We start from the raw sequence: 18,589 nt of genomic DNA on the forward strand, positions 1-18,589 counted from the left end.
TAACAGCAAGATGGAATGAACAACACAGCAGAGGGGTTCCAGGCACAAACTAAAACCAAAGAAAACTTACATGGATTTGGGGCAATTTCCCTTCAGACATTACACACAGCACCTGGGCTGTGTACTGATACCTGATCCAAAAAGGAGTATACATACATAATGTAAAGCAATGGGGGCAGGAGTCAGGTGAACATGAAGCTCTCAGCAACAGTCATGTACGGGATGAGAAAGCACCTCTGCACTCCCACAGCAGGGCTCACACTGGGCACATCTTCACTCACTACAAGGCAGAAGCGAGTGCCGTGCTGCTGCCATCCTGCGTGGAAATCCAAATGGAAGGGCAGGAAAGAGCCATCACATCACAGACCTCCGAGTTGCCCCAGCCCCCTTTTAACTTGTTGTGTGAGATTTAACACAGAGGTGGGAAATAGCCAGGGTGAGGTAGGAAGCCTTTCAAAACCCAAAAGGGATCCCTCTTATTAGGCTTAAAGAAAGCATTAGAATCACAGGGAACAGCGGACTGGCAGGGATCATCCTGACACACATGCTGTTTCCAAAGCACCCAAAGAGGGGAAAATGCACCTTCCCCATGGCAAGAAGGGGGCCTGAATCTGTAAGACAGCGGCGTGCCGCTCGGGAGGAATGGACTTTTTATGGACTGTGTGGAACAGGGTTGCTATGATACAGTCAGAGGCATTTCCATGAATCCTGTGGCAAATAACACTGAATCCTGCTTAAGCAGACAAACAGCAAGGCAGGTCTCCCATCACCCAGCCTCAGCAAATACACAGGAACAATCACTGAAAGAGATTTTATGCATTATAAAGATGCTATTTGCATACAAATGACTATTTTTTCTTAGGGGCCATATTTTCCAGAGGGTCAGTGCTTGGATTCATTTAAAGGAATGACCCCTCTTCCCAATCCCTGGGCTTGAGCATCCCCACAAACATGAAGAACTCAATGTTCACTGACGGGGAGTTATGGGGCTGATCTACCCCAGGAACCCTGCCACAACCAGCCACATACATGACCCAAATCGTCCCACAGAGCTCAGGGAGAAGGAAACCTCCACTACACGTTTGTGCACTGTAAAATACCTACACCCCAAATTTCACAACCACAGTCACTTGTGAGGACAGGGGATCTGTAGGAAGCGACCAGGAATGCTGTCACCCCAAACAGCTGCTCATGCAGAGGGGCATGGATGGAGCTGCTCCTGAAAGCCCGGAAGGACGGAACTGTTTAACCCAGCGGGAAACAGAGAATCAGAGGCGGAAAACTACACAAATGGGGCTGGGGGAGACGGCTCAAGGCCTCTTTGAAAAGGCGGCCACTGAGGACTGGGGGTGGGAAACACAGACCAGCCCTTGCTCACTGTTCGGCTCATTTCCTCTCTTTCCCTCGGAAGCCCAACACGAAGCCTGGTAGAACAGCAACAGTGCTGCTACAATAACAAAGTTTTCTGCTCTCAACTTTCAGGCTCCTATTGCTCTGCACAAGCTGGCTTTCCCAGCCTTTGGGAGGATAACAGGTGAGAGAGTTGTAATAAAGTCGCACTAATTCTCTCAAGCACATTCCACAACGGCAAAAACCATGCTCCCAGTGCTCGCTCCCCGGGAAGCTGAGCGCGCTTAGCATCCACGTCCTCCCCATGCATCCACCGGGCAAAGATCCCCTAGAAGCACACACACAGCTCCGCCAAGGCACCCGAAGGTCCCACCAGGTCCCGACACGCAGTTACACACCCTGTGCACACACACACCTCCCAAATATGCCCCAAGAAGCACACACTCCACATCAAGGAATGCACTTTGCACACACTAGAAAACCACGTCAGGTACTGAGTGTTCCTCATAGAAACCTTATTGAAGGGTAAACCTCCATACCAGGGAGCAAACCTTGAGGAAAACAAGGTTACATCCCATTTTTAACTCGCTCTTTTGTTTTGGTTTGGATTTTTCCTCTCATTTTTCCACCCTTATTCCTCCAAATCACTGTGTCACTTGAAACCATCTCCCTGAAAGGATTGTGTTGGCTGCTGCTTGATTGATTCCCTTTTCCATGGTGATCTTCGCTCATTTATCCTGTTTCCAGGTGATTCTGCAACCTATAAAACTAATGACATACGATAGCTAACAGTGCTCTGTGCTCATTTATTGTATTTCCAGGAGATTCTGCAACCTATAAAACTAATGGCATACGATAGCTAACAGGAAAACAAAGCAAATTTGAGCTGTTTAACAACCCAAACCATCCTCAGCATCAGATCCATCATTTTTTGTTTAATTATAAGAATATTCCCTCTGTCTCTTCTGAAGTGAAGCCGATGCCTTTTGCACAGAGAGCTACAAGTGAAGAGGGACAGAGCCAGCAGGCACCGGAGCGTCTTTGCTGCGCTTCTAATGGGTCTTCTAGCCATGAACATGGGCTGCTGCCACTAAACCCTTCGTGTCAGCTTTGGGGGCCAACTGTCACCACCCCAGCACACAGGGAAGTGTTACTTACAGCTAAAGCCACATTGAAAGTGCCAGATTTGCAGCATTTACCTCCATTTCCAACCGTGCCCCCGACCAAAACCAGCTCCTAAGCTCAGCTATGCATTTAACTTGCAGCAGACAGACTCTCACGTGGCAGTAACTACATGTCTCCAAGTTCCAGCCATGTCTCCATCAATCAGTTCCATGATAATTTGGGTTTGCCCCATTAGAGGAGGACATCAAATGAATAACAAGACAGCTAGAATTAGCATGAACTGGTTAAATTATCACACGCAGTATGATGCCAGTGAACATCAGCAAGAGATGGAAATATTTCCAAACTGTCACTATTTTGGTTTGAGCGATTCTGATTTTTCCAGAGGGGAAAATAAAACATACTATATAAAAAACTTCTCAACATTTCTAACAGAGACATATTTTCAAGAGGAAAAGCCATTTCTCTCTTCAGACATTCCCTTCATATCCTCTCTAAACTTCATGCACTGCCGCTAGAAGCCCCCGTCAGCTCCCGAGCAGTAAACACTGCAGTTCTGGTCTCCACAGAAGGACCTCTAACTACTGGACACCTTTTCAGCAAGCCCGTAATATACAACTTGGCACTTCATTTTCAAGAAAATCAATGTAAATAAAGTCACCCAAGGAACCTGTCTCAAAATCTTGTTATCCTTGAGGTGGGCAAAGATTTTTCTTACATACATTACCAAAAATTATATAGACACGCACACACATAAGGATACAGGGAAGGAAAGAAAGGCAAAATACACTCTCTAAACAAATCAAAGCAAACCCCAACCCCTCTGTATCTGTTGCTTTAGCAAAGGAAAACAAAGCATGCATCCCCCTTTTCCTCTTTGATCCCTCCTTCCCAATGTGCAGAGATAGAAACCACATACAAACAGGAAAAAACCCCACCAGGTTACGTTTCAGTCCCCCTCTCATCTTTAAAGAAAGAAGCAGCTCATCAGTGTGGCCGTAGAATTTGGAGGCTTTAGGGCTGAGTATTGAGAAATTAAGTCAGAGCATCAAGCAACACAGATAAATCAAGTCCAATTTCTCTCTTTTTTTTTTTAGCTGAATGTTATTTTAGCAAAGATTCAATCCTCTCATGGGATTTCTCATCTCCCCCCCCCCCCCAAACATCCAGAGCTCAATTCAATTGCAAACACCAGCATCTCTCACCTGGCAGCTACATGGTTACTCAGATACTGCACATTAACCGCTTGCTAGAAATATCACACAAAATGACTTATTATTCACTGGAGCCCCTATTTTAAAGGAAGCAAACAACCCAGCCCATGCTTACCACAGAAAGATATTTTCACTCTGCTTCTAACTAAACAGGAACAGCTCTATCTCACCAGCACAGAATGGCAGAGGAATGGATTACTATTATTTATCACATTTAAAACCCAGGCAAAAGCAGCTACACTTACAGGCATACTTAAAACACAAGACATGACAAAAGATTTAGGGAGAGATAATATACCAACGTCATACATATCACAGCGAGGCCATGTTGAAGCTCAATGCGTTTCCCCCCTCAGTAAGCAATCTCTCTCTGTCTCTCTCTCTCTCGCCTTTCTCTCGCGCTCTCGCGCTCGCTCTTGCTCTCTTGTTGACTTGCTACTGGTAGTAGTAGTAGCCCCCAACAGCTCAGGAGAAAAAATCCATTAACGAGTGCCCAGGAAGAACATGAGTATGACATTCACAAGCAATAGCACCACGATCACTGCAAAAACGACCACCGTTTGAACATCCAAGGTCATGGTGCAATGCAGAACACTGTAGTGTTCAAGATGTGGGGCTGGTAGATTTGGAGAAGTCAACCTCTGCTCTGTAAGACTGTCCATACATCCACCATGCTAGAATAGAGGAGAAAACTGTTCCTGGTTTTGGTTTTTGCTCGTAATGCTTTGTGGTCTGCTTAGTTTCTCCCCCTATCTGCTGTCTCTAGCTCATCCTGGAGCCCGCTAAGTGAAGCATCATCACAACCCGTGAGCACTTAAGATGCAAAATCCTTCCTTTAGGAGAAGAAAGCGAGCGCTGTCTGCAAGCTTCTCCCTCGCTCTCTTCCCCCCTCTCTCCCGGTCTCTCTCTTGCTGGCTGGCTTGCTTTTTAATTCGTCAAGCCAGTGCAGATAAGGAGCCTGTGTGAGTGTGACAGCTCTGCAAGCTGCTGCGGCTGCATCTCTTGGAGAGGAGCGAGGCGGACCCTTGCGCATACAAATCAGCTCCGGTGACCAGGCAGTGAAGGGATCCTGGCTGTCACTCAAACGCAGGAGGAAGCGCTGGCTCCATAAATATGCGACTCTTCCGCCCGCCGTGGCAGGAGCACCGCGCACGCAGGTTCTTCTCCTCCGCTGCTGCGGTTGCTCGGCAGCCGGCGGATGCCAACGCTGAGCTCCGGGATGGCGGCGCGGGGCTTTGTGTGCGGCGCAGCTACCGCCGCTCCGTGCGCAGGGACCCGTCTGTCCGCCTGCGCCCGGCTTCACATGGAAAATAAACCCCGGCAAACAGAGCCGGTGCTGCTGGGAGCCTGCTCAGAACAGGTAAGGGAGCAGGAGAGGGAGCAGGAGATGAAGCGGGGAAGAAATGAACAAGAAGGCAGCCCCTGGTGACTTGGAAATTCGCTGTGAGCCTTTAACATGGGAATTCTGCAGGGAAATCACTTTTTAGCTCAGGGTAATAGTCACATCATCCCATCATAAATCTATCACACAGCCTCTTGCCTCAGCACTGGGCTTCTCCATGTTAAGAGTTAAACTGAATGCCTGTTTTACAGGCAGAGATGCATAAAAGGGGGGTGGAGGGGACGACAGGACGGGGAAATTCATTCCTTCTTCATTCCTATGGTAAATCCACATATGCACCCAAAGTTGATGGTCCAGGTGCCAGCTGCTATCCCAAACCTTGCTCTCAGATACCAGAACCAGCAGTTACCTTAGAGAAGCATCACACACACACAGTGATGTGCCCAGCTGGGAAAAGCAAATGTTTCCACAGACAAATACAGAAATGGTGCCAATGCATGTACATTAAGCACTGAATTGTGCATACACAGGCTGATCCCCAGCACCTTCTAGGAAACCTGCTGCTTTGAACACACCCAGGACAGTCACACACAGGCCAACATGCACCAAAAAAAGCTCGTAGGTTGTTCTCCAGGAGCAAACAGCAAGAGTTCAGGACAAATTTCATCGCTAAACCTGAACAGGCAGGGCCTGCATTTGACTTGCCTTTTTCCCATCACAGCATCCTTCCAGGGCACTCAGAGAAGGGACAAGCAGGATTATGCTCCTACCCCCACTCACCATTCAAACCAATGCTAAACTCAGCTGCTTACTGCAAGGTGTATTTTCCTTCCTCTGCTCTACTGCTTGCTGAGGGCTCCCTCAGACACAGCAGGCTTCTACATCCACCCCAAACCACCAAAGGAGAGACAGTGTCTGGTGGGTGAGGGCTGAGTGCCTCAACCTCCACTGAGGCCCAGTGCTTGTGAAGACCAATGCTCATCCCATGCTCCATCCTCCTCCCTTCTGACCCCCCTGTAGCACATGGGGGCTGTGATGTGCCCACAGACACAGGATGAGTTGTGTTGAGCACCGTTAAATAAGAACAGTTTGGGTTGATCAGGTAGTTCCTTTTCTTCTCTTTTTCCTTCAGTGTGGTAACTGAAAGCCAGAGGCTGCCTCTCCAGCAACCGAGACCCCTGCTCTGTTCAAGCAGAGAATTTCTCACTCAGGAGGGCAGTGAAAGGTGGTTTTTCACCTGTATATTGGTAAGAAGCTGCTCTAACCCTGCCCCAGGCAGGAAGCCCCATTTAGCACATGTGCCCAGATGATGGATCTGCCTGCATCTCCTATCAAGGATGCATTTTTGGATAGCCAGCCTGTCTAATGCAATTTCAGACTAATCAGAATAGAAAACATAAATTGGATGTGGAGTATTTATTACTGTTACAATCCTTTCCCAAAACAATGCAGGCAATTTTCCAGAAGCCTAACCTGACCTCCCACAGGAGGAGGAACATCCAGGAACATCCAGTGACCTCTCCAAAACATACAACAGGCCCAAATGTAGAGGCATCTTTTCAGCCAGTTTATCTTTTCCTCTGAACTGCAACGAGCACAGAGGAAGCCTGGGTTAGACCCAGCCTCAGATCCAGCCTTACTCATACAGGAGGCACAGCAGAGATACTCCCCCTGCCAACAGCAGCCAGGGGGGTCTACAGACACCTCCACAGCCACAGCCCATCCCTCGCCTTGATCTGTGCTGTGTCCTCTTAATGCCAGGAATGGGATGTGACCACAGGGTATCAAGGCAGATTCTGCTGAGCCTTTGCATGTAGACAGAGGCAGTGAAAATTAGGCAGGTAAAAGCAGCAGAGGCCTAAGAAATATCCAGAAAAAGATGCAGTAGCTACCACACATGCTCAATAGCTACTTCCGTAGCTGAAGAAGAGAATTTCATCACAAGCAATGAGCCTGGCAGGTCTCAGGTCTCAGGCAGTCACTCTGCAAGAGCTGAGCCAGTCACAGCACAGGGGAGGGCAGACACTATAAATAGAGGCGGTGGAGCCACCCCCTGCCTGCTGCAGGCAGGAGGTCCCCCCGATCCCGCTCAGCACCATCAGCTCCTGCGTCACCAGCGGCTGTGCCCAGCCCGGCTGCAGGCGCTGCCGCAGCCCCGGGTCCGGTACAGCATCCTCCTCCCTTGTCCTGCTTCGCAGCAAGCAACACCCCGAAGGATCGGGGGGTGCCCCATCCACATACATGTGTATGTGAATGAGGGGTGCCCCATTCACATGCACATGTGAATATCCAGTGAAAGCCGTGTATCAGCCACCAAGAGTGATCAGCACAGATTTACTGCATCAAAGCTTCCTTCTAAATGATATTCACAGTATTCCCAATAGTACTTGCTGCCTTATGTAATTTGCCATGCCTTCTGAATGTACCAAATGTTAATTCTACTACAAAAATGCATGATACCTTCTCTTCGAAGCCTCAGAAAGAACACCTACACATTAGGGGTCTATATAAAACCACCGCAGAGTTTTTAACTCCGTGCAATGCTTTCTGAAAAGTTTCCTTTAACCTTCGGTAGAGCTGAGCTGAGGAACAAGAAAAGATTTGTTCCAGTTACATAAACTACCACCTCCCCTCCCAGTACAGCACATGCCCTTACATTACAGCAGCTTGCAGGAGCACAGTAATGCAAGATCAGCGCTGGCTTCTTCTGTATCAGAAAGCAGTTCTGAACCCCAGCACCTCTCCAGCAGCACATTAACCAAGGAAGGAGCCAGAGCTTGCACTAATACATCACTTACACCTCTATGTAGACAAAACCTGCATATAAAAAGACAGAGATGTGTTTATATCCCAAATAACAGACAAATCAGAAGGGCCCCTACAAGAACATTAATTACAACATGGTAATTTTGAGGCAAGCCTCTGATGCCAACTCTTCACTCCTTATGTGTGTGCAACACATCGGGCTCAGACTTGTGACCATGACTCCCTCCAATGGATGTCTCCAGCAATTAGCACAACCCACTACTTCCAGCTGAACAAATACAGCTCTACTCAGGAGTGAGGATTTACGATTCGGATGCTTAAAGATCCCACATTCCACCCCCCCTGAAAGGGACACCATCCCCACATTAGCTGGCAGGATCATCCTGCGGCATTGTGGCTGAACAGGGCTTCAGCTCCAATTTTCTGTTCTGCCATAGATTCTCTGTGCAGATGAACCTCCACTGAGGTCATCTCTTGACATGCAGAGGCATCTGTGTTTTCGAACACATCAGCACCATCTTCCATTAACTGCAAAATGAGCCACTAAATCTGTAACCGCAATGCAGACCCAGCGAATACCAGTAATGCTGCTGTAGTGGAGCTCTGGGACCTGGCATGGGGACCCCAGCTCTGCCAGGCCAGGAAAACCTGCTGAGCAACATCAGTTGGCCAAAAGAGATGAATCTTTCAGTGAATTAGGGAAAGTTTCAAACAAATCCCACAGTTTCATGATTCTGAGTGGGAATAAAAGTATGGTTGTGTTGGCCTGGACTGGATGAACCATGGCCAAAGGGGAAATAGCTATGGGCAGCTTGAGTTCTTTGTTGTTTCCGGTCTGAGCCCAAGCCCCATCTCAGACCCGTATTTCACCACGAGAGAAGTTCAATCTGCATTAATACTGCCCCAAAGAGGAACAATCAGCAGGGATGTGAGTGCAGGAGATGGGAACTGCTCCTCTATTCCCAGTCCCCTCTGCTGGGCACTCACTGACCCTGCCAGGCATCACGTGGGGTTTGAGTCACGGACTCCATTAGAGATTATAAAGACATCAAATTAAGTATTTCTTTTCTAAATCTGGCCAGGAATTAAGGTCAGGGTTTCAGAGATTAAAGGCCAGTGGGATTATCATTTGCTAACTTTCCAAACAGGAGGATTTTCTTAAACCAGGACTTGCCTCTTTTTCCCTTTTCTTCACAGCAGGTCTGACATAGGGTCCTTGAGTCCTCTTTATCCCATCCTTCAGCCAGATGGGATACACCAGCCTACGAGCTGCAGAGCTGCTGCAAAGAGCAGTTTTATCCTCAGAAATCTTCATTATCTTGTATGTTCATTGACTGGCTTCAAAGGAAGCTTTGAAAATCCCCAAATGCCTAAAGTTCCTCACCCAAACTGAGGTATGGAGAAAGATTTTTGGCAGTTAAAAGATTATCTTTCCAATCACCTTGCCTGTCCACTCCATCCTCAACAGGAAAGCTTCCTCACTGTCCACATCAACTTGGAACTTTCTTCCAGTAATTCCCTTTACTTCCTTCTTTCGTCCTTTTTCCTTTTCTTTACGCTACACATCTCCCTTAGAAGCTTTTATTCCACCTCACCTGCTGCCCCAGCCCTCCCTCCCACAGCAGCTCAAGGGTCCTCTACCATAGAGACACACCAGAAACGAAGCGCTGTGGTGGCTGGAGCAAGCACAGCTCCCTCCAGTATCGTCCACACTAACCACACAACGCAAGTTAGCAAATTCACAGCACAACTAGACAAGAAATGATTCATTTACAGAGCTAACAAAAATACAATTACAGAGAGACAAAAGGGGAAGAAGGAGAGGTGGGCAAGGATAAGATGATGATCTCAAAAGCTGCTGAGGCATAAATAGACTTCAGAGGAGGAACTGTATGAGAAAAGGCCAAGTTGAGAGCCTGCAAAGCAGTGAAATGAAAGAGAAGGTGGATGGGGAAAACAAAAATGAGAATTTCACCAAAAGATGGGAAGCATCACCCTGACATCTACACCTTACCCTTGGTAGATACGCTGTATACAGACACACATTGCTCAGGGAAGCTGTAGTGGTAAGCTCTTACCCATTCCTCACCAGTTCTATTTTTATCTCAGGAAACAAGAAGTGACAGACAGCAGATTTATGGCCTCAGTGCAGAGATTGATTTATTTATAACCATTTATTTTAATACTAAAGACCAGACAACAGTGAAAGGTAGGCCAGGGAGGTTGCCATATGCTTGTACACCAGCCCTGGTTAACCACAACCGTGTTCCAGATGAACAGGTCTGAACCCCTTGAGCGAAGGGCAGCAGTGACATGTCAGGTACTAACCTTGAACCACATCTGGAGACCTCAATTAATACTGGTTCTTTCTACACACAGAGCCAGCATCTCAGCAGATGGTGCTCTTTCCTCTGCTGAAGAATTAAAGCACTTGCATGATGCTGTGAGGGGGGAAATAACGCCAAAACCTTGTCACTGTTATTACAAGGTACCCAGATGCTTCTTCCAAGGCACCCTGACTAGGCATCACCTGCATCCCAGCATGGCTTAGTGCATCCCTCCTAACATCCTGCCATGCTGTGCCACACACACACAACTGCAAGGCTCTACCCCAGCACTGGCTGAACCACAATGGGGAGTGATGTACAGATATCATCAGTTTTCATAGCTTTTGTAACACAGTGCAGAAATGGCACGGGGAGCAAGCCTGTCTGGGGGTGGATTTCATTGTGCTTGTCTGGGGTGCAGCAGAACAGAGCTGCTATTTTTGAGTTTACTTGAACTTCAAGCATTAAGACAGACTAAAATCTCATGCCCCCGGCAATCATGGTGCAACTGCTCTCTCTTCTCCTTGCATCTGTTCTGCACCCCAGCCTGTGCTCTAGAAGTAACCTGAGACTCCCAGTTTTGAAACAGAAAAGGAAAAACCCCTCAAATGCAGCAGAGGTCAGATGTGGTGACACCAATTACCCTCATCACAGAGAGACACTTCAGGGAGCCACGAAGTTCAGTTTGAAAGGACCCATCGAATCCAGATTTCATTTTCGCCTTACATAAGCTCTCTTTTGCCTGGAAAAAAATGGCCTAAAAGAACACACAGACATTGACTTCTTAATTTTACTTCTCAAGCTTCTGGGCTTGCAATTGAGCCTGAGAACAAGATAAAGATGCAAAGCCCAAACAGCAGAGAAATCCAAGACAATTCCTTCCTTCCACTGCTCCTTCCAGGAACTCTTACAGGAACTCCAGCGCTTCTGCTCTTAATTTCTGACATTAAATTGCAGAGATCTGCACATCAACATGTGCCTGGCCAAAGTCTTAAGTGAAGAATCACTGCTAGAATTTCCCTTACCAACCCCAGTGTTGTCCTAGACAAATACAGCTGCAGACACAAAGAAAAAGCTCTCTGCTGTGAAAAGCAGACGGTGTATTTCGGCTTTGCCACAACACAGGAATGTCCTTTGAAATCCACTGCATCCCATTTCCTATGTAGTTAAAAAGCAAACCTAACAGAGTATTTTCACCTGCTTAAGCCTGCAGAGGTCCAGCCATCAGCAGTAAGATGTTGGGCAGAATGGAAACAGCGTGATCCATGATGCATGTACTGAACAGCAATGTCAGGAATCACACAGGGAAGCAAGCAGAACAGAAGTTGCTCTTTCTGGATCTGCTTTGTGTCTTTACTGACTGACCTTGCAGAAGGGGTGGGTTCACTGAGCAGCTCCTACACCAGGACTCTCCCCTCTCCTCTGATCAGGTTATAATCAGGTCTGCTTATGGGCACGGCCAGCACATCAGGCCCTGCCCCACCGCACCAGGAAAAGCACAAAGGCTTCCGTATGTGGAAGCCCTGATGCTTTGCACTCCTTGGGACTTGTAATTCAACTTGTTACTGCTGCTCTGTCAGCCTGAGCTTATGCTGAGGGAAATATGGAATTATCCACCACCTATTTATTAGAAAAGCTGAGCCCAGGCGCAGTCCCACGACTTGCTGTGAGTCATGACATGCTGTGACAGATGGGGAGCAGAAGCTACGGCCCTGCTTCATGCAGTAGGCTGAGGCTGGTTAAGAAATCCTTACATTCTCCTTCTGTTGGCTTTGGCTTCCCTGGGTTTATCCTTGTCAAGATACTGAGTAAAGAAACAACCATCTTATTAGGAAGCTGACCCATGGGTCTCATGTTCTTCACACAAATTAACCTAGAGAATTAGATATATTTCATACAAATCACGTTCTCCTCCTCTCTGTGCCTCCCCAAAACAGGAGAGGGAACAGCCTATTGAATGTGGTATTCTTTTAATGAAGAAAATGATGCAAGGCAACCTAATGAAGTAGGAATTCCAGCTGGATAACACTCACTGTATGAACAGCACATAAAATGCTCATTTTTATCAGCAATAATATCAGCATTAAAAGAAGGAAAAAGAAGTTTATGGCTTTTTTTTCCTGCCTCCAAATGAGGCAAATGAATGCCAGCAGCTTTCATTTCCTATTCCACCCAGCCCAGCGGGATGGCGTGCAGCGAGGCTGCGGTCCCCTCTGATGCCATGCTCCAGCCTGCAGGAGCAGCCAGCGCTGCCTCTCGCCCACTGCTTGTGACAATGTGCCACCACCACGAGCCAAAGGGCCACTTGCTGTGCGGGATCACACACACAGACCTGCCTGCTGAGGACGTGGGAAGAACCCGGTGCTGCGCTGACTTCCTCCAGAAGCACAACTGCATGTTCACCACCAACAGGACAGAACTGAGGCAGCCAAACCATGGCATTCCAGGAGCTCCGAGAGCTTCAGCAACCTGGAAACAACTACAGCAGCGCTGTGGTGTAATACACTGCACACCCAACATTATCTTGGGTTAAATCCTACAGCATGGCAGAGCTGGGGAGACACAAGTTAGGGTCCCTCTACATACGAATGCAGCTCTTGAGGTTCAGTGGAAGTTCACCAGAGCTCCAGACCAGCAGCTGGACTTTACTTCTCACCCAGACCCTCCAAACCAGGCCACGCTGCAGATTTCAGAGGCTGAAAGCAGCTCCCAGACATGCCGCTCCTGCCCATCTCCAGCAACACTCATCTCTCTTTCCCTGCCCATCTTGCATAATAGGCAACTTTATTTATTTTTTCATAAGATTTCTTTTCATAACAATAGAAACTATTGGAGACTGAGATAACTTGATGAATTCCTCCTATTATCTAAGAGCTTAGTCACTCGGGGAATTAGTCATGTTCAAAATAACAGCCAGGCTCAAAGAGATTCAGAGCAGCCATTCTGGAGCAGGAGCAGTTAATGTCATAAATACATTAAGATGTCAGCTTGAAGCGTTTCAGAGATTTTTCAAGAAGTGGTTAAAAAAAGAAAACCCCTTTGAGTAGCTGCAAGGAATCAGGTTCCTCACAGTTAAACCAGCACTGTGGAAACCTGCTGGGCTCAGACACCGAGACCCTGCACGCAAGAGGGACAGATGGACTTGGTGACCACGCAGCATGTGTTGTTTCCCAGTGCGTGCATCCTGCTCCGTGCTCTGTGAAATACTGCCTCACATTCCCGTGGCACCCTCCAAGCAGTGGTCTCAAAGGGTTTTCCAGACATCCCCGATGTATCATCAAGACTCATCTTGGAAGACAGGGAAGTTACCAGCATGTCTGTTATCCAGCACGTAGGAACTGGGGCTCAGAGCCATGGCTTGTGCATGGGGCTTGAGCCAGGTCTCCTCCAAATCCCTCTGGGACTGACGCAAGGGCAGTCCTCAGCATGTATCAGGTATTTACCCAGATACTTTTATTACCATAACATCAACTCTTTCTTAACCTGGACACTTCCTGTGTATTCGTACAGCAGCACTAGTAGGAGACTGTAATTGAAAGATTAAAGAAGCCCCAAACTGAAAGCGGAAATGAACAGAATACAAACCATGCAGGCGAGAAGAATCCCACTCAGAAGTGCATTTGGTAGGACTGGCTTGAGGCTTCGGGAGCTTCCACAGAACACTCCAGTGCATGCGGAGCTCCTTCAACCCAAGTATCAGCCTCAGTGACAACACATCCCGAGATGAACAGGAACAAACTTGCAATAAGGACTCTCTTACGGGAAGAGGTGCTCCTGGCTGAGGCTGAAGAGATGATGCCCAAAGAGCATCCTCTGAGCGCAGGTCACTGCAGTGTGAGCAGAGAGCTCTCTGCTCCCTTTGATCTCTGTGGGAGTCCAGGGTGCTCTGAGCCTTTTCAAGTCCCATTTTTCCCTAATGCCTGGATACTGCAAGATCCCTTTTCCATCCCACCCTCGCTTCTCTCCACCAGCTGCATTTGCTTACCCACACTTTCAAACATGAAAATGGGACCCAAACTGCTTCCTTCCATTTGTTTTTTCCCCAACTTCACATGGAGCTTTTTGGGATTCTGAAGTACAAATAGTCTGTACTTTAAATATACCATGACGTGCAGACTGACAAGTGGAGAAGAATCAGTAAGGAAAAATGTAAGGAGGTTTCTGGCTGCTGCTGAACATCTCCACTTGCAGTAGCTGGCCCTTTAGTCACTGAATTCCTTTTCAGTATATTTTAAGCTGTGATAACTTACAATAGCTCACTTTTTTTGTGACAGAAATGTAAAATATCAACAACAGATTGGTTTTAAATATTTGAACAACATGCACTGTCAAAATATGGCTTATATATGTGCCTGGAAAAAAATAAACTAAAAGGCTGGGGCTCTGTGTCTATTGAAGCCAATGGCTGTGCTCACTTTACCTTTCACAGGCACAGCATTAAGGCCAGAAGCAGACCCCATGTGAGAAATACCAAGGAAGATGTACACTTGTCTCTCCTGTACCACAGCCAAAGGCTTGGGGAAAAGCTATGCCCTTTGTCAGATAAAAAAACCATTCCAGAAAAGGCTGTATTTAAGCATGATTTGAACCAACTCATCTGATTATCATGCTGGATCAATACTCTCTGCGAGGAATGCCTAATGAAATAATCATCGTGCTCCCAATGCCCGTCAGATGTGTAGATTTATCCTCATCACGACCAATGACAATTAGTTTCATCTTTCTAGGTTAGAAACAGATACTAGAGGAGTTTAGCAACTTAGTACCAATGAAGCATGGAAAATACCCTCCTGGGATGCCAGCATAATTGGCAAAGATTAATTGTTTAAGAAACAGAAAGCAGCATATGCAAAGGAGCAAAAAAAGAAGCCCCGACAGCTTAATATTATGGAATAATAGTAGGTTTAAGGGGCTGATTTAGAAATAAAGAGCCATCTGCCAGGAAAACAAAAGGTACTATCACTCGTAAAGCATAAGTGACACACTTCTTAGAGATTATTAACTCTGAAAAGGAGCAGGTCTGATCCTTTAACCCAACCCAGCACTGAGAGCAACAGAAAACAGCACTTTGAATAAACCAGTGCTGTGCAGAATTTGGGAGCAGTAAGTCTAAAATCCAGGTTTAGACCAAAGTGTCCGCGTAGAACAAAGTCCAAGGATGCTCTAAAATGCATTTCTGCTCCTGATCTCTACTTGATACACAGAAAAGAGTATCATAATGAAAAAGCTGAAAATCCACAGTAGAGGCTCAGTGCTTGTGAGAACTGGCCGAGATGAAAGGTGAAGGTCCCTCACTGCATGGCAGCAGCTTAATGTGTGTGAACAGATCCAACCTCCACTTAGGAGGAAACTGAGCCATTTTGTATTCCCATAGCACATTCCAGCCAGTAGACTGAGATGATAATATTCACACTGACTTGCTGAAAAGCAGCTACTTCTAGTGTGGAGTAACTCATTTGTATAGCAGGGTACACCAATATGATCCAACATTTTAAGTACTATGAATTAAAGCAACTCACCAATGGGAACAGGAGACAAAATGTGCACTAGATGGAACAGAGCTCTCTGTGCTGGCATTTGGCCAGGCCAGCTGGACCAGGCTGCCTTGTCTTGCAAAGAGAGAGCAGGATTTGCAGGGACCAGGCGTGGCCAGGACCTTGGCTTGGCAGCACATCCAGCAGGAGCTCTGCGCACCCGTCGCATCCCTGGACCGCAGCCTCCACCCCCACGGAACCAGGCTCCTCTCTCAGAAGTGACTGCAAAGATCTCTGCTGCATTTAAGTTATTTGGCTCGGTTTTACTTTGTTTTGTCCTCGTTTTTTCCCTTATTTCCAGCTGATCTCAAGATACATGGAGCATCCTCAACTACTGCTCTATAAAATACAGAAGCCACCACCCTCTCTTTTATTTTTCCCTTATTAGAAAGAGCAATATTGGGAAATTCCTGGGTAGAACCTGCTTCAAAATCAATCATTGGAGTTTCCCCCCCCCCCAAAAAAAATGTTTTGAATTACGGGCTATTCAGCAACACTACAAATTCTCTTTAAAAAGAGGCAAAGATTAGGCTAATCAGAACAAAATAACAAAATCTCCCTTATTGCCAGCAGCAAGAAAGGAAGCTGGAAAGATAAGAGGGCGAGAAAGTGTCAAGTCTTGTGCTGTGTCAATTAGAAAAGCAGTTTGCTCTGCACCACATCCCTCCCCTCCCACCAGAGCTCAGCATTCACCCAGGAGGAAAGGAAAAGGGATGAAAGAGCCGCTTTCCATCCCCACTTTTCTGTCAGTACAGACATCTCTGACAATGTAAATGGGCAAACGGGTGAGAGGCGATTTGTGGTGCTTAGGCAGTGGCAGAGAGGGGAGAAGTGCCGGTGTGTGGGGCAGGGGGAAGGAAAGCCTGGATGCTCAGAGGGTGGGAGGAGGCAGAAACCCCCCCAAACTCTTGCTGGGTGCAGACAAGCCTTAAACAGGACCCCACACACATTCACTATCTGCTGCAGGCTGCTGCCTGCACCCCCACATTTGCTTCCAAGCACCAGCTTCGGTCTTTCCGAGGCATAAACCGCTAAGTTCCTGCTTGTGGAAATATGGAAAAGGGGATGAGGGTAGGAGTGAGCTGCGCAGGGCGCCACGGAGCTGGCAGCAGGGCATCGGCAGAGAGCGGGCAGCGATTCCTGCTCCAAAGCATCCCTGCTGCCAGCAACATCTGCCGGGTGCCCCCAACGGAGCCCGAACACGGGGCTGAGCCAGGTGACACTGATGCCGCCCGGCACCGGAGGCAGGACCAGCCCGCAAGGATGCCCTGAGGCTCCCGCTGGGGTGGAATGAGCCCAGGGAAGGGTAAAACAAAAATCCCCGCACAACCCAGCACTGAGAGGGGAAAGCAGAGGGAAATGCCATTGCAACGCAGAGCTGAGCACGGAGGGACAGTGGGGAGGAGGATCTCAAGAACAACCTCATCTCTTCACAGGGAAGTTTCTGATGGAGAACCAGGGACCCTTGCTGCGATGGGGGAACTTCCCGCTGTTCCCCCAGGCAGACACAGCCCCTCGGAGCTGTGCTCCAGGCACCACTGCAAACTGGCAGCGTTTTCCTTTATTAAGCAGAGCTGTCACTGTTTCAACTGCTCTCCTGAAGCCTCCACACTTCAGAGGAGTGTTTTACAGTCTGATGCAAGCAAAGGCAGCGACGCTCCGGCTCCCCCCGCACCGCAACTCATCATCCTCAGAAGGGGCAGATCTGACAGGTCCCAGCGGCGGCCGCCCGCCCGCAGCCCCGCTCCGCTGCTCCTCTCCCTGCCTTCCTCGTCCCCAGCTTTTACCCCACACACCCCACATGCAAGCACCTGGAAAACCCTTTGTTCCCCCCCGCCAAACCCGCGGGTTCACCCTCCGGACCCTCCTTGCCCAGCGCCTGCCAACGCCGCTCCCCCCTCCCACACCCCAACCATGCACACCCTCCTTCCTTTCCTTTAAAATCCCTCTTTTGCTCAGCAGTTTGGGAATGCCGAGTCCATAAAATGGCTACAGAGTGATCAATGGTTTCAAGGACAGGGAGTAAAGGAGGAGTCAGGAGATAGGACGGAGGCTTATTTCCCTGGCAAAGTACTGCAATAAGAGGAAAAGAGAAAGACATAGCTACCTGAACTCACCATTCCTGATCCATCCCTTAGCCACTGCATCTTGCTTCTGATGATGTCCTTATTATCAGAGAGGGGAAGGGAAAAAAATTCCCTACTGCCTGGTGAGGGCTGGCAGGAAAAAAAAGAAGCCCCCCACCCCCACCCGAGCCTGGAGCGTTCAGGCAGACATCCCTCAGCCCGGCAATCCCGTGCTGTCAGCAGCACGTTAGTAGCAGCCTCCTCACTACCTGGATTGTAGTTATTTATTTCAGTCACAGACCCAGGGCTTTGTGGGGAGGGGGATGTCCTGTTCCTTCCCCTTGCCGTGCTTCCAAACTCTGCAGGAGGGAAGAGAAGGAAAGGGGGGACCTAGAGGAACTTGGGGAGGGTCCTGAAGGGACCTTGCACACCCCTACCCGTAGTAGGTCACCCTCATCCCCAGTGCTACAGGACTCCCCGAGCTGCAGAGCCAGCACCTGCCTCCATGCTCCTCCAGGGGCAGGGGATTTTGCCGAATCTGGAAGGGCAGTAAGTGCTCTCAGCTCTCCACATGCAGGGTAAGTCCCTTTCCCACTGAAACTAAAACCCCAGCCTGCACCAGCACAGGGCTGTCCTCCCATAGCAGCCACGCTCCACTCCACACGGAACAGCTTTAATCCCCTGCCCAATCCCCTTGCCTTTTGCTGACTTTTTGGTCAGAGCAAGGAAACAACAGCCCCCTGCCCAGTTAGGAAAGACAAGACAGTCATTAAGCGTTCATCATCCATACGGCCACCCACCACGCCGGGGTACAGGAGATGAGTCTGTCTGGCGCTGGTTAGAAGAGGCGGCGATAGCATATGGG

General features: G+C 48.3%; 2 protein-coding genes across 8 annotated transcripts in view; both read right to left on the reverse strand.

Annotated features, from left to right (window-relative positions):
• The window catches only part of ARHGEF9 (Cdc42 guanine nucleotide exchange factor 9), a 189,123-nt gene that overhangs the window by 97,614 nt on the left and 72,920 nt on the right, over positions 1-18,589 (reverse strand). The gene's annotated exons all lie outside the window — the stretch shown is intronic.
• On the reverse strand, positions 3,878-4,687 carry LOC136019602 (uncharacterized). Its single transcript, XM_065689950.1, has one exon. It carries the CDS (start codon positions 4,349-4,351, stop codon positions 4,172-4,174), a length of 180 nt encoding a protein of 59 aa, XP_065546022.1. The 5' UTR covers positions 4,352-4,687; the 3' UTR covers positions 3,878-4,171.

The sequence above is a fragment of the Lathamus discolor genome, chromosome 9 (assembly GCF_037157495.1).
Source record: "Lathamus discolor isolate bLatDis1 chromosome 9, bLatDis1.hap1, whole genome shotgun sequence".
In the NCBI taxonomy this organism is placed as follows: domain Eukaryota; kingdom Metazoa; phylum Chordata; class Aves; order Psittaciformes; family Psittacidae; genus Lathamus; species Lathamus discolor.

What these genes read in the sequence shown, in the direction of transcription:
- LOC136019602 (XM_065689950.1), bottom strand. Translation starts at nt 4,351, where the DNA reads ATGGACAGTCTTACAGAGCAGAGGTTGACTTCTCCAAATCTACCAGCC.